The sequence below is a fragment of the Barbus barbus genome (assembly GCF_936440315.1).
Source record: "Barbus barbus genome assembly, chromosome: 29".
Taxonomy (NCBI): Eukaryota; Metazoa; Chordata; class Actinopteri; order Cypriniformes; family Cyprinidae; genus Barbus; species Barbus barbus.
In genome coordinates this window covers 18,687,027-18,699,203 of record NC_136757.1, presented here as the reverse complement: position 1 = coordinate 18,699,203, position 12,177 = coordinate 18,687,027, and the positions used below count along the sequence as shown (strand labels likewise).

Genomic DNA, 12,177 nt, shown 5'->3' with positions numbered 1-12,177 from the left:
AAACAGGGTTCATAAAAGCAGGGCATATCATATGTCACATACTACAATATAATAGGCCTATTATTGGGGGGGACAGATTGGTATTTTTCCAATACACCCCCCCCCCCCCCCCCCCCCCCCCCCGAAGTATATGGTGGTTACGCCCATGGGTTTAACACTTAGCTAATCACTATTAGCATGTAGCTATTCACTGCTAGCATGTGTAGCATGCATGAAGGAAGTCCTGTTTGCGATCACGAGTCAAAAGAGCAAAACCTGCATGTTTCTATGACACTTCTATCCAAAGATGTCCCTTATCATCTGTTTTCAATGGAGGTCTGTGGGGTGGTTGCTAGGGTGCTGTAAAAAAAATATATATTATTATAAATAAAATGTATATACCCAATATACCCACAATTTAAATAGTATTTTAAGCAGAGATTTTTGGTTTTAACGGTTTATTTTTGGCTTATTTATTTATTTATTTGTTACCGAATGTACTAGTGGTTTATTGCACTATTGTTCTATATTCACCACAAATAATTTCTTATCCTTTTTATGTTTTATAAGTTTTAAACTTAAAGTAAGTCATTTCATTTTTTTTTTTTTTATATAATGTCGTATGATGCTGCATTTTTCAACAATTGATTTTTGGTCAATCACTTATTATTGTTCAACTATGTATATTTCTATCTAGTCTATAACAAAGTACAAACAAAAAACTCTTAAAACACTTAATAAAAATAATTTTATGTAGGCTTTTTTGTTTGTTTGTTTCAAATGGATGAAGAACAGCTAGCCTAGCCTATAATTTACACAAAGGGATAAATTATGTATGGAAACAGCTCAAGGGCATCATTTTTTTGCGATACACCAAAACTTATGCGACAATTGGTTTTTTAGGGATGACGTCATGACGCACACCATTTTATCAGTAAAAGGCCAGTTGGATGGAAACAGGCTGTAGACAGCAAATTTGGCTAAGTTTTTTTTTAACGCATATCTCTTTGTCGATAACAAAACAGCGCAAAATCTGGATGGAAACTTGATTATACTGTAAGTCCACGCGCAAGTGCACGAACAACCACCCCCCCCCCCCCCCCCCCACCCCCCCTTTAGAGTTGTGGTCAAACATTTGTCAGGTAGTGTAAAACTTTTATTTACTACTTTAGCATAACATACTAAACCAGGGGTGTCCAAACCTGCACCTGCAGGGCCACCTTACAGAAGTTTATTTACAGCCCTAAGCTGTGATTGTGTATTAGCTTTATATCAGCTAATAAAGGTCTTCAAAATCACTCAAATCTGTGGCAAAGTGTTAGGGTTAATGGCCCTCCAGGAACAGAATTAAACACCTCCACACTGAATTCATCACCAGTGTGGTGAACAAAATGTGTAGTGGTACATACCATATTATCTTATTCTTTCTGTGCTGACAAGCATATATATATCACTCTTCTTTTCACAGAGTGGGACGTGTTCTGAATAGTTTTCCACTCGCCATAGACATCGTGGAGTCACTTTCTGTTTTTTGTTACTGTCATCAGACCTGTTATAAGGAAAAAGACAATTAACGTTAAAAATGAAAGAAAAACTGAAAATTATAGGACAAGCACAGCATTAATAAATAATATAATTATTAATATAAATAAATACTGTAGTAATTAATTTATTGCTCACTGTAAGCTCATTTTAGTTAATGCTTTAACTAATGTTATTAAATGAGGCGTTGCTGTAAAGTGTTACCCTCTGCTACATATCTTCTTACATTGCATATTTTTCTATACAGAGTTATACTGTATTTGTGTTAATGTGTTTTCTGTAGTGAATCTGAAACAATACAAATTCCTTATATCATGCCAAATAAAATTCACTAGATATTGCCATAATACAGTAATAGGTACAGAAATATTTGCCATAAGGAGAAAGCATGCAGTAAATATATGAATGTTAAATTACCAAACAGTGTAAGATGTGCCAGATGCACGCTTGTGGCTTTCCAGTAGATGTCTCAGTTCTTCGTCTCAAGAAAATATTCCTGTGATGTATTCTTTTGTTGATGTACATATTTTGAAATTTGATGGGAGCCAGTCTGATAAAAAACAAAGTATATTAATTTGAAGAGGTTCATACTTTCGTCTACACAATCTTTTTTATTCTTTATATTCACTCAGTATAATTGTGGAAATATATAATATATATAAAAACACCAATTAATTAATTAAGATTGTGTCAATACTAAAATTAATCATTGTTTATTATAGTCAAAGTATCCATGTTTTTTTTTTGTTTTTTTTTACCGGATTTATTACCACTGTATACGTTAACCAGTTTTACTACAAATAACACGTTTAAACTAGGTTAGTTTACCACAACCATTATTATTTTGTGGTTACCATTTCGAAAATCGTTTAAATGTAAGATTATAAAACATAAAAAATAAAATGTATTGACTGTTTTGTTCTTCATTATCCATCTGAGCTGATCCTGGATTGGAAATGCCCAATATGATCCTTCTGCGCATGATCGGTGACCTCGTAATTTTAATTTTATTTTTTGGAAAGGGGGCGTTTTCCCAACACCTCCAGAAACGCCCATTTTACGTCGTGGTAATGAAACCCCTGGAATTTAGTGAATCCCAAACAGGGACAAAGATGGTGAGCTCTTTACGAGCAGTACGACATGAGAACGACGTTGTTTTTTTCCTTCTCGGTAAGACGAAGAGCTGTGTGATCGGATTGTGGTGTTCTTTGAAAAGTCAAAACGCAATTAAAATAGCGAGTATGAATAACTGTACATAGAGGTGTTCTGGCTAATGGCTGACACGAAAGTGAAACTTCAAATCGTTAAATATTCTCCATTTTCATTTGTTAAAATCATGACAGTTTTGAATGGTGTAGCTTGTACTTAAATCGACGTATTCTTTTTCCTCAGTTCTTTGTACACTTCTCCCATTTGGAAAAGCTTGTGGCCCAAGTGAATATAAATCAGCTGCTGGAGAATGTTGCCCAATGTGTAATATTGGTAGGCTCACTAATCATTATTCATATTTTAAATAAGTGATACTAGCATGGATATTTTTACAATACAACATTAAACTTTTTTTTTTTCATTGTGTTTCAAAAGATACCTAAAATCAGTAGTAACACCCATCTACACCAGATATAAGGGACACGTGACGTATTTAAAATAGGCTTGCATGTTTCATTTGTGATAAAGATTTCTACTCTGGAAACAAGTATCTAAAAAATTATGCATTTATATAAGCTAGTTTAAATATAGTTTAATATTATTAATATAACAGTTGAAGGTAAAATATGTACGCAATTGTAGCAATAATCAGGATTTGTACTGTTTATATAGAATTTTCCTGAAATATATTAAGATAAAAGTTATTCACCTATGCATTCGTTGCTGAAATCTTACCTTGCTCACAGCTGATTGCTTGTTTTTCTTCTGGCAAATGTCTCCCGCATTATCTTCCATCACAATTGTTAAGGGATGTATCTTCTTCCTGCGCCCATCCATGTCCTGTATGTTACGTCTACTGTAAAAACACCAGTCAAATAACCTGTGAAATTCTGTGACCTCAGTAATAATTTACATCAAGCTCAGCATCTCAGAGCAATGTACGCAGAACTTGCTTCTCTCTTAACGTCGATGGTGAAGCATATATGGGCTTCAGTTGAAGCTCTGCATCAGGTGAAACACGTTAGATTATATATTCGTTAGAATATGCTGTCTTATTTCATTATATATGCTTTGCTTTTTGCTTTACAGCCAGTGTAGACTGTTTATTACACTTGTTAAATTCTGCCACCAGAATCACTTGTACATACATGCTGTAGATGAAATAACATGTATGCCTTATTACCTTGGCTGCATGTTTGGTCTTCTGTCTTCCCACCCCAAGATTATGAAGTGAATAACTGTTACTTTGTGTTGTTTGTAGGAGCAGTAGTTCATAGTGACTGTAGTGGTGATTTGAGCACCACATGCAAACCCTGCAGTCCAGGAACATTCATTAATCAACCTAATGGCCTTCATAATTGCTTCACATGCAGAAACTGTGTTGAAAGTATGTTTGTATATTATTTTATTTTTTTTATTTAACTTTTAGAATTTGTAATTTTCTGTTGTTACCTATATATGTATTGATATATGTGCTCTTTTAGGTCAAGGCCTTTACATCCAGCATAAATGCACTACAATACAAGACACCATCTGTGATGTACTTGATGGATATCACTGCATTGATTTCTCAAATTCACAGTGCAGCCATGCTCAAAAACACAGTGTTTGTATATCAGGACAAGAAACGAAAACACCTGGTATGTTTCTCAATTTAGCAGTCTGTTAGTCTACAACATTGTCTTCCCACATTTTAAGGTGTAATTCTGATATTTTCGGTCTCTGTATCTGCTTGCAGGGACAAAGGCATCAGATACAGAATGTGTGGACTGCGCTCCTGGGTTTTATTCTCCATCAGGGCTAAACTGCATCAAATGGACAGAGTAAGTGAAGTGTTATTTGTGCTATGTCTGATTTGAATTTCTGTTATTCATTCAGTATTGCCATAATTTTTCTTAAGCTGTGCAGCCAGAAATGAGATTCAGACAGAAGATGGCAGTCCTGTAAAAGATGTCACATGTGAACAGAAGCCAAAAAAAAGAAACGGTCTTGTAGATTTAATTGCAACCTTTGCAGAATTCTACAGAAGTTTTTTGTCTGAAGTTCAAAAGGCCAATAATGGTAAGTGGACACATCATTTATTTTAACTTATTTTGTGGCCAAGTCCAAACTTTTTAAAACCTGATTTTAAAAAGACCTCACTTTATATATATATACATATATATATATATATATATATATTATTACATAGTAAGCAATGTGCATTTCAAATTCAAAGTGTTTTTTTTTTTTTTGTCTTTTCCCTCATGTGTAGCAAAAGAAAAAAGTGACGTTTATCCAGAAGTCTTGGCGCAGGGCACTTAACAGGTAGCATTATTTTGAGTAACCACATTCTGAACTGCTGACATGCATGTAGCAGTTTGTGAAGACTACCATGCTATTAATTACATTTCGATTTTAGATTTCTTTTTGGATGGATCTATATGAAAGAAATTCTGATGAAAGGTCTATACCACTAATCTATACGTATGACTGGATTACTCAGAATTCTAAACTGCCAGCCAGCGCTGAAACCACTGGAGGTGTTGAAGTTGTCATATTGCTGTTCTCCACCGGCAGAGGGCATCAATGATTGACAGCCAAACTTAATAGTTACTTTGGCTGTTGCCTGTAGACACTTGTCAGTTATTTCTGTACTATGCTGGTTATTACTGCACACTCCTGACACAAAATGTCATTATGCATGTAATATTAGACAAGGAAATATTAAACAAGAGCATATATATATCAGATCATCAGCAAAAACTGATGAGTAGACAATAACTATTACAATACAAGCCTCTTACTGTATTGCACACTATATTGCATTAAAATAATTCAGTGTTTACAATGCATCATCTTGTTTGGAGCGACAGTATAAATACTTGGAAATAAGCTTCATGTCTTTAAGACCATACATAATCATTATTTAAATTATAAAGCGTGTATTTTATTTCATGACATTTTTATCCCTTTGTTATTGTACATACTCATTTAACATGGTTGGCTGTGACTACCACATTTCTACAGTGGCATGATTATTTAGAATCTATTGCTTTTGTTGCTTCATAACAAACATAAAAAAAAACAAGTGTGCCTTTAGAAAAAACACAATCACCCTAAATAAAACCACCTTCTATTGTGTTTGTTTGCCTGAACACATCTCCTCCAAAACAATTCCCCAATCTGGCCACTAGAAATGCAAAATGAATGGATATTAAATAATTTGTGAAATAGGATCGCTGTAGAGAAGACATAATTTCATTGTACTGAGACTGACAATATTGGAAACAGACGCTGAAGATATTCCTCGTTCATCAACAGGTGTTTCAGTAAATTTTTGGTGTTTGATTTTAAAGAAATATTGCCATTACTTATAACACAACAGAACCTTTGTTGCATCACAAAATGTGCTGTTATAACTACAATTAAAAAGTTAATAGCAAATCCAGTGTCTGATGTTCATTTTCAAATCATCTGACAACACTCCAGCATGTTTTTGTTACAAGCAGTGTGATGCAGTATGACAACTGAACAAGCTCAACATGGGTTTATGCATTTAGAGGTTAAGAATTAAAAAGTAAACAACTACAATTCTGACCAAAACTATTTTAAGGGATCTGAAGCATGAAAACAAACTTATTTAACAAGGTAACAAGCAACATTTGCAGAAAGTTTAATAGGCATGGATGACTATAAAAATAGAATAATTTAACCAGTATGTTCATGTTATTTACAGCGTTCTTGAGCTCAAAATGTTTCAGCTAGACAGCAAACAAGGTTCCCAAAAGTGCATTGAATTATTTACCAAATTGCTTTTTTTATTATGAAATGAGGTTGTTACACTACAAATTTAACTACAGAAAACAAAGTATTGATAAAGGCACGTTTCATACAAAAATCATACAAAGATGTCAAAAATGATATGATGGCATCTGCTTAAACATACTACAAACAACTATAAATAAGACAAACACCACGAAATGCTTAAGAAGCCAAAGACTGAATAAAATATGACACTGAGATCTGGTAAACATTAAAAAGGGAAAACAGATAGTAAATAAACATTGTGTACAAACTGTATACATTTTTTCTTGTACATTGGTGGTTTTCCCAGTAATATTCAGTCTGTCATGCAGCGAACAGTCCTTTAAACACAAAGAGACTTGACTAAATGTTCATGCTCCTCTGCATCCGCTCCAGTGCAGCCTCCTTTTCCTTCAGGAGATCCTTCAAACGTTTGATTCTCTCACGCCGTTTTATCTCCTCGGCATCCAGCGTCTCCAATGTGTACAGTGACTGTGTTGGAAATTCCTCTATTTTGGGATCTTGCTGTTTTTTCGAGAATGACATGCTGGGGTTGTCTGATGCTGCACTTAATGTAATATTCACTGAACTAATAGGTGAGATGTCGTGTGATGTTTCACTAGTAAAGCATTCTAACAGAGCTTTGTCTTCATGTGGATTTTTTGATGACCGTTTTTTCCCTGCTTTCTTAACAGGATCTTGATTTTTTAGTTGGCGTTTCTGAGGTGGGAGACTCTCTTCTGAGGTTTTATTTAAGCAGTTTTCCCTTGTCCCTTTGTGTGACTCAACAGCAGTACATGGATTCGGACTGTCTTGTGAATGGAGGGATGAAGTGGCTTCTGCAGCCCCCAAAACAGTCCCACAAGGACAGGCTGTGCACACCTTACCTTTTTTAGAGCGCGGTGGGGTCTTCCTTTGAGAGGAAGTTGATAAGGTATGACTAGAAGTCTGTTTGGCTTTTTGTTCAGATAAGGGAGTAAAACAGCATGTGTTACCAGTACAATCTGCTGGCATTTCAGATTGCATATGAACTTTATCAGCTGAAGATTCTGTTGGTGAACAAACCTCTTCTTGACAAGCTAAACTGTTTTCAGTGGGAACAACTGAACATTTAGAGGCAGGTGAAATGTTTGTGGTGCTTAGAGAGGGATTATCTGGACTTCCGTCCTGCTCCAGCTTTTTTCTTTTGACCTTCAGGCCTTCGTCATCCTCCTCCGTTTTTGTGTAGGGAACCTAGCAATTGAACAAAGTGTCATGACATGAATCAATGCGGTTACTCCCATAGTCATAACTCCTCCAAAAGAAGTGGAAAATAATTGTTGACGTGAGTTTTGTTTTTTATTTTAATTAATTTTTTTAAATATCTTGTTCCATCAAATAAGTTTTACTTTCCATTTAGGAAAGAGAAAAACATGATAGAAAAAAGAAAAAACTATTAAGTTAATAAAATATTTAAAATATATATCTGAACTTATTTTAGTACTATTTATGTACTATTATAACATGGATTAATTAGCTTTTATTTTTATATTTCCAGTTTAATTTTAGTTTGCATTTCAAACATTTTATTTTGAAACATTTATTTCATTTTTATTAGTACTCTTGTCTGTCAATCTTTCTTTTTATTTTAGTTTTAACTTCAGGTAGTTGCTAAGGAAGCATTTCTATTTTTTAAGATTATGAACTAATATTTATCTTTACATTGAATACAGTTTTATATCAATTACTAAAAAGAGGTTTTTAATAGGTTTAATTAACAATAACACTGCATCTGATAAACACTGATGTATTAAATATGTACATGCACTGTACATTACAACACAATTTAGATACATGAACATGTAACTTGCCTGCATCATTTGCTGTATTTTTGACTGCAACTTTGACTCCTGGATCACTTTACGAAGGCCGTCTAATGTGCGTTTGTTTATGATAAGTCTTTCTATCAGTTGATCTGGCTTCACAGTAGGCTTTGGTCTTTGCAAGCAAATTTGTACATCAGAGGTGATGCCAAATTCTTTTCTTAGCTGACAGTCAGTCTTGGGTTGACTGCTCTGATCAGAGTTTGCATTTTCATAGGCCTAAGACAGAAGAGAGAAGAATGCATTAAGATGTTATTTCATTAAACTAACAAAGATGATGTGTAAATTTGGTATATTACCTTGTCAGATTCATAAGTGGCTTGAACACAGACATTCTGGGGTGCTTCCAAAATGCTGGGAGTTTCAGCGAGAGCTGCATTATCTTGGCATCTCGTCTCAGGTGGACTTCCACTCTCCAAGTCTTCATCTGCCTCCATATTCACATTTTCAGAAAGACAGCTCAAGTTGCTTTCAACTCTTTCATTTTCCTCAACCTGCTCTTCCATCATTTCATCACTCATTTTGGCCGAAGGATCATCCGGACCACCATCTATTTCAATTTCTGCATGTGCCGTTTTTTTTTCTTCGTTCTGAGAGACAGACTTTGCGTTTGTCTGTGTGTGTTGAACTTCCTCATATTTGTTCTGAGAGGCAGCTTCCTCCACTTTATCACCAGCACGAGTCTCTGACTTGGGTGGAATGTATGACACAAATATTACATTAGAGTCTTCATCGCTCTCATCCACCTCAGTTTGACTCGGTGTGGGCAAATTTCCCGGGGCACCTCCCAGACACGTGGACGTTTCCTCCTCCTCATCACAGAGATCAATAATTTCACTTAAATTTCTTTTTGGGTCTTGTTTAGAAGAGTTTGTCCCCAGAGCAGAGCTGGCAGGAAGGGCAGGAGAGGTGCTGACAACCCCTCTTTTCCCACCTTCGCTGATCATCACATCCTTGGCGATCTCTGAATTTTTCTTGGCCACAAAGTAGACTTTCCCGTTGCACATGACCAGGGCGTTGTCTTTGCCTGGAGTGATCTTTTCTTGGCTGGTCTGAGGAGGTGTGGGTTTGCTTGGCACAATTTCATTTGCCGTCCTAACTGAGTTGACATCCTTGACTGCTTTTATAGTGTCAGAGTTGACATTTGGGGTCATTACAGGTACAAGGCAAGGAGCGGATGCACCTGTTCCCTCCTGGACGACCCATTTTAAGGGAGTGTTCACCTCTTTTTTTGTTTTAGGAACGCAAGCAGGTGTTTGCAACTTAGTAGGGGGGTTCTGAAACAGGGTTTTCTGTATTTGACTTGGCTTTGTAACTGAAACAACTTGCTGGACAGAATTTAGCTTAACAGAGTTTACAGGGGAAACAAGCACAACCGTTGGTGGACTCTTTTGGAGGTTAGGGGTGTTACTCACAGAGTTCATAATCCGGCATTTGATGGACTGTGGGAGCGCAGTGGCTGGCAAAGTCCTAACTTTCGCATTCGGAGGGATCTGCAGGAAATGACCGTTTGGGAGAACAGGTGACTTAACGGTAACGGGCAACGTTTGGACTGCCACCAAGCCCTGTCCATTGGGCCGAGGAGATAACTGGACTGAATACTGGGAAAGCGATTGTGTTGAAAGAGGAACCTGCACTGGCTTTGGACTGTGAATAATGAGGTCATTAGTTCCACCATGTTGAGTTTTGACAGCGTTAGATACTGTTCTGATCTGCGGCAGGGTCTGTAGGACATACCGTCCATCTGCTATGGGCTGAAGGGAGGGAAGCCGTATCTGTGTTTGAGATGAAGCAGCAGCAGGTGGATGAACCGGTTTTGCACAGGCTTTCAGTTGTACATCCACACTGTCTCTTTCTGTACTAAATGGTGTCTGATAAAACTGTCCATTTACTTTCTGGACAGGAATTAACTTCATGACGTTTTTCCCATCGGGGCCCACCGCAGGCATTGCTTGGTAATAGACTCCTGTTCCACTAAAAGATGAAGAAAAATTATACATCAAAATTAGCTTGAAACTATGAAAATACTATAATATATATATATATATATATATATATATATATATATACAGTTAAACATTATACGGTTACATAATAAACAGTTTTCAACATTGATAATGATAAGAAATGTTTCTTGAGCACCAAATTATCTTAGAATGATTTCTGAACGATCATGCAACACTAAAGAATTAAGTAATTGTTGGGATTAAATTACATTAAAATATGATTTTTTATATTGGAGTAATACAGTATTAGCCTATTGTTTCTACTGTATTATTATCATCATCAAATAAATACAGGTTTGGAGATCATAACAGACTTTTTCCAAAAACATAAACAAAACTTACAGACAACAAACTTGTGAATAATAATTTACGCTTATGGTTTGCATTATTTAAAAATATTGTTTACCTGCAGAATTCTCTGTGCTGACCAATGTCATATGAATACATGAATTAAATGAATGATTTAAAAAAAGATGAAAATAATGGAAGAAACACAAAGTACTTCAAGTTGTAAACAAGTGTACAACTGTAGACATTAAACATTATCTGATTATCACATCGTAGGAGAACTATAGGGTTTCTATTGATGTCTTTTTTTTTTTATTTGTTCGGTTTTGCGCGTTTTCTGAGGGAACATTCGCGCTCGCGACAAGTCACCAAAACACTCGCCATTTTGGAGCTTGCAAAGCTTGCAACGAACGAACAAGAACTCAAAAGGTTGTTAACGCGTAGACGCAGAGCTGATAAACTTACCCCTCCATCGTGAATATCTGTAGGCATTACACCTCTAGAAATACCTGTTGTCGATATATTCTTCAGCGCATCGTCATATTTTATCCAGCAACTTGAAACCAGCTCTTTACAGGATGTAAATCTCAAACCGGAAATACGTTTATCAAAATAAAAGACACCTGAACCCTCTGAACCGTGAAAGGAAGACAAAAAGAACGATAGATTTCAGGGGGGAAAAATTACTGAACTAGACAAAAGAGAGAGAGGAGAAAGTATTAAATGAGAAAAAGGTAAAAATAATAATAAAAAAATAAACTAAACGAGGCAGAGCAAATGGGCTGAATAATGAATGAATGAATTAAACGGAAAATAAAAATTAAAGAAATAAAAATAAAAGGAAAACTGAAATCGAAAGAACTAAAGATATATAACAAGCACAAGTGAAAGAGAGAGCAAATAGGAGAGAGGCAGAAAAAAAAATGAAAGAAAATTAACAAGGAAAGAAAAGAACACAAAATACATTTTTGGGAAAATGAACAGAAAAGCCAAAGAAAAAGAAACACTATGGCCCGGTTTCACAGACAGGGCTTAGACTAAGCCAGAATTAGGCTATAGTTCAATAAGCACATTTAAGTCATTTTTATAAACGTGCCTTAGAATAAAAAACATCACTACTGTGCATCTTGAGACAAAACAAAGGCACTGATATTGGCCCCCCGACTGAGCCTGGTTTCTCCCAAGGTTTTTTCTCCATTCTATCACCGATGGAGTTTTGGTTCCTTGCCGCTGTCGCCTCTGGCTTGCTTAGTTGGGGACGCTTCATTTCCAGCGATATCGCCGACCTTATTGCAAAGACACTATTTAAACTTATTGACACATTATTTTCCTTTTGTGATATTGTGCAGTGCTTTGACACAATTTGCATTGTAAAAAGCGCTATATAAATAAAGTTGACTTGACTTGACATATATTTTAAGATCAGTCAGTGCAAGTTTCTTTAATTTGAAACAGCTCAGACTTGCATTTTAGTCTAGGACTAGGCTTAAGCTTTGTCTGTGAAACCAGGGGTAAGTGTATTCCACACATTGTACTTACCAGAACAACAAAACCTTTATATTTAG

At 35.8% G+C, this 12,177-nt stretch overlaps 3 protein-coding genes across 4 annotated transcripts in view; 2 read left to right on the top strand and 1 right to left on the bottom strand.

Moving 5' to 3' along the window:
- LOC306849709 (uncharacterized protein) overlaps positions 1 to 12,177 on the top strand; it is a 919,849-nt gene that overhangs the window by 802,795 nt on the left and 104,877 nt on the right. The window lies entirely within an intron of this gene.
- Positions 2,476 to 6,090, top strand: LOC306849673 (tumor necrosis factor receptor superfamily member 14-like). Of its 2 annotated transcripts, none has more exons than XM_079384867.1 (8): positions 2,476 to 2,691; positions 2,914 to 3,003; positions 3,932 to 4,057; positions 4,155 to 4,310; positions 4,409 to 4,493; positions 4,571 to 4,731; positions 4,925 to 4,977; positions 5,156 to 6,090. In XM_079384867.1, exons 1-7 carry the CDS (start codon positions 2,478 to 2,480, stop codon positions 4,972 to 4,974), a joined length of 882 nt encoding a protein of 293 aa, XP_079240993.1. In that variant the 5' UTR covers positions 2,476 to 2,477; the 3' UTR covers positions 4,975 to 4,977; positions 5,156 to 6,090. The 2 variants fall into 2 exon arrangements, with proteins under 2 accessions (XP_079240993.1, XP_079240994.1); XM_079384868.1 differs by having other exon boundaries at positions 2,544 to 2,691; positions 5,072 to 6,090.
- Positions 6,246 to 11,233, bottom strand: LOC306849672 (uncharacterized protein). Its single transcript, XM_079384866.1, has 4 exons — positions 11,078 to 11,233; positions 8,618 to 10,292; positions 8,307 to 8,537; positions 6,246 to 7,689 (listed from the first exon to the last, which is right to left on the bottom strand). The coding sequence occupies exons 1-4, from the start codon at positions 11,083 to 11,085 to the stop codon at positions 6,820 to 6,822; spliced, it is 2,784 nt and encodes a 927-aa protein (XP_079240992.1). The 5' UTR covers positions 11,086 to 11,233; the 3' UTR covers positions 6,246 to 6,819.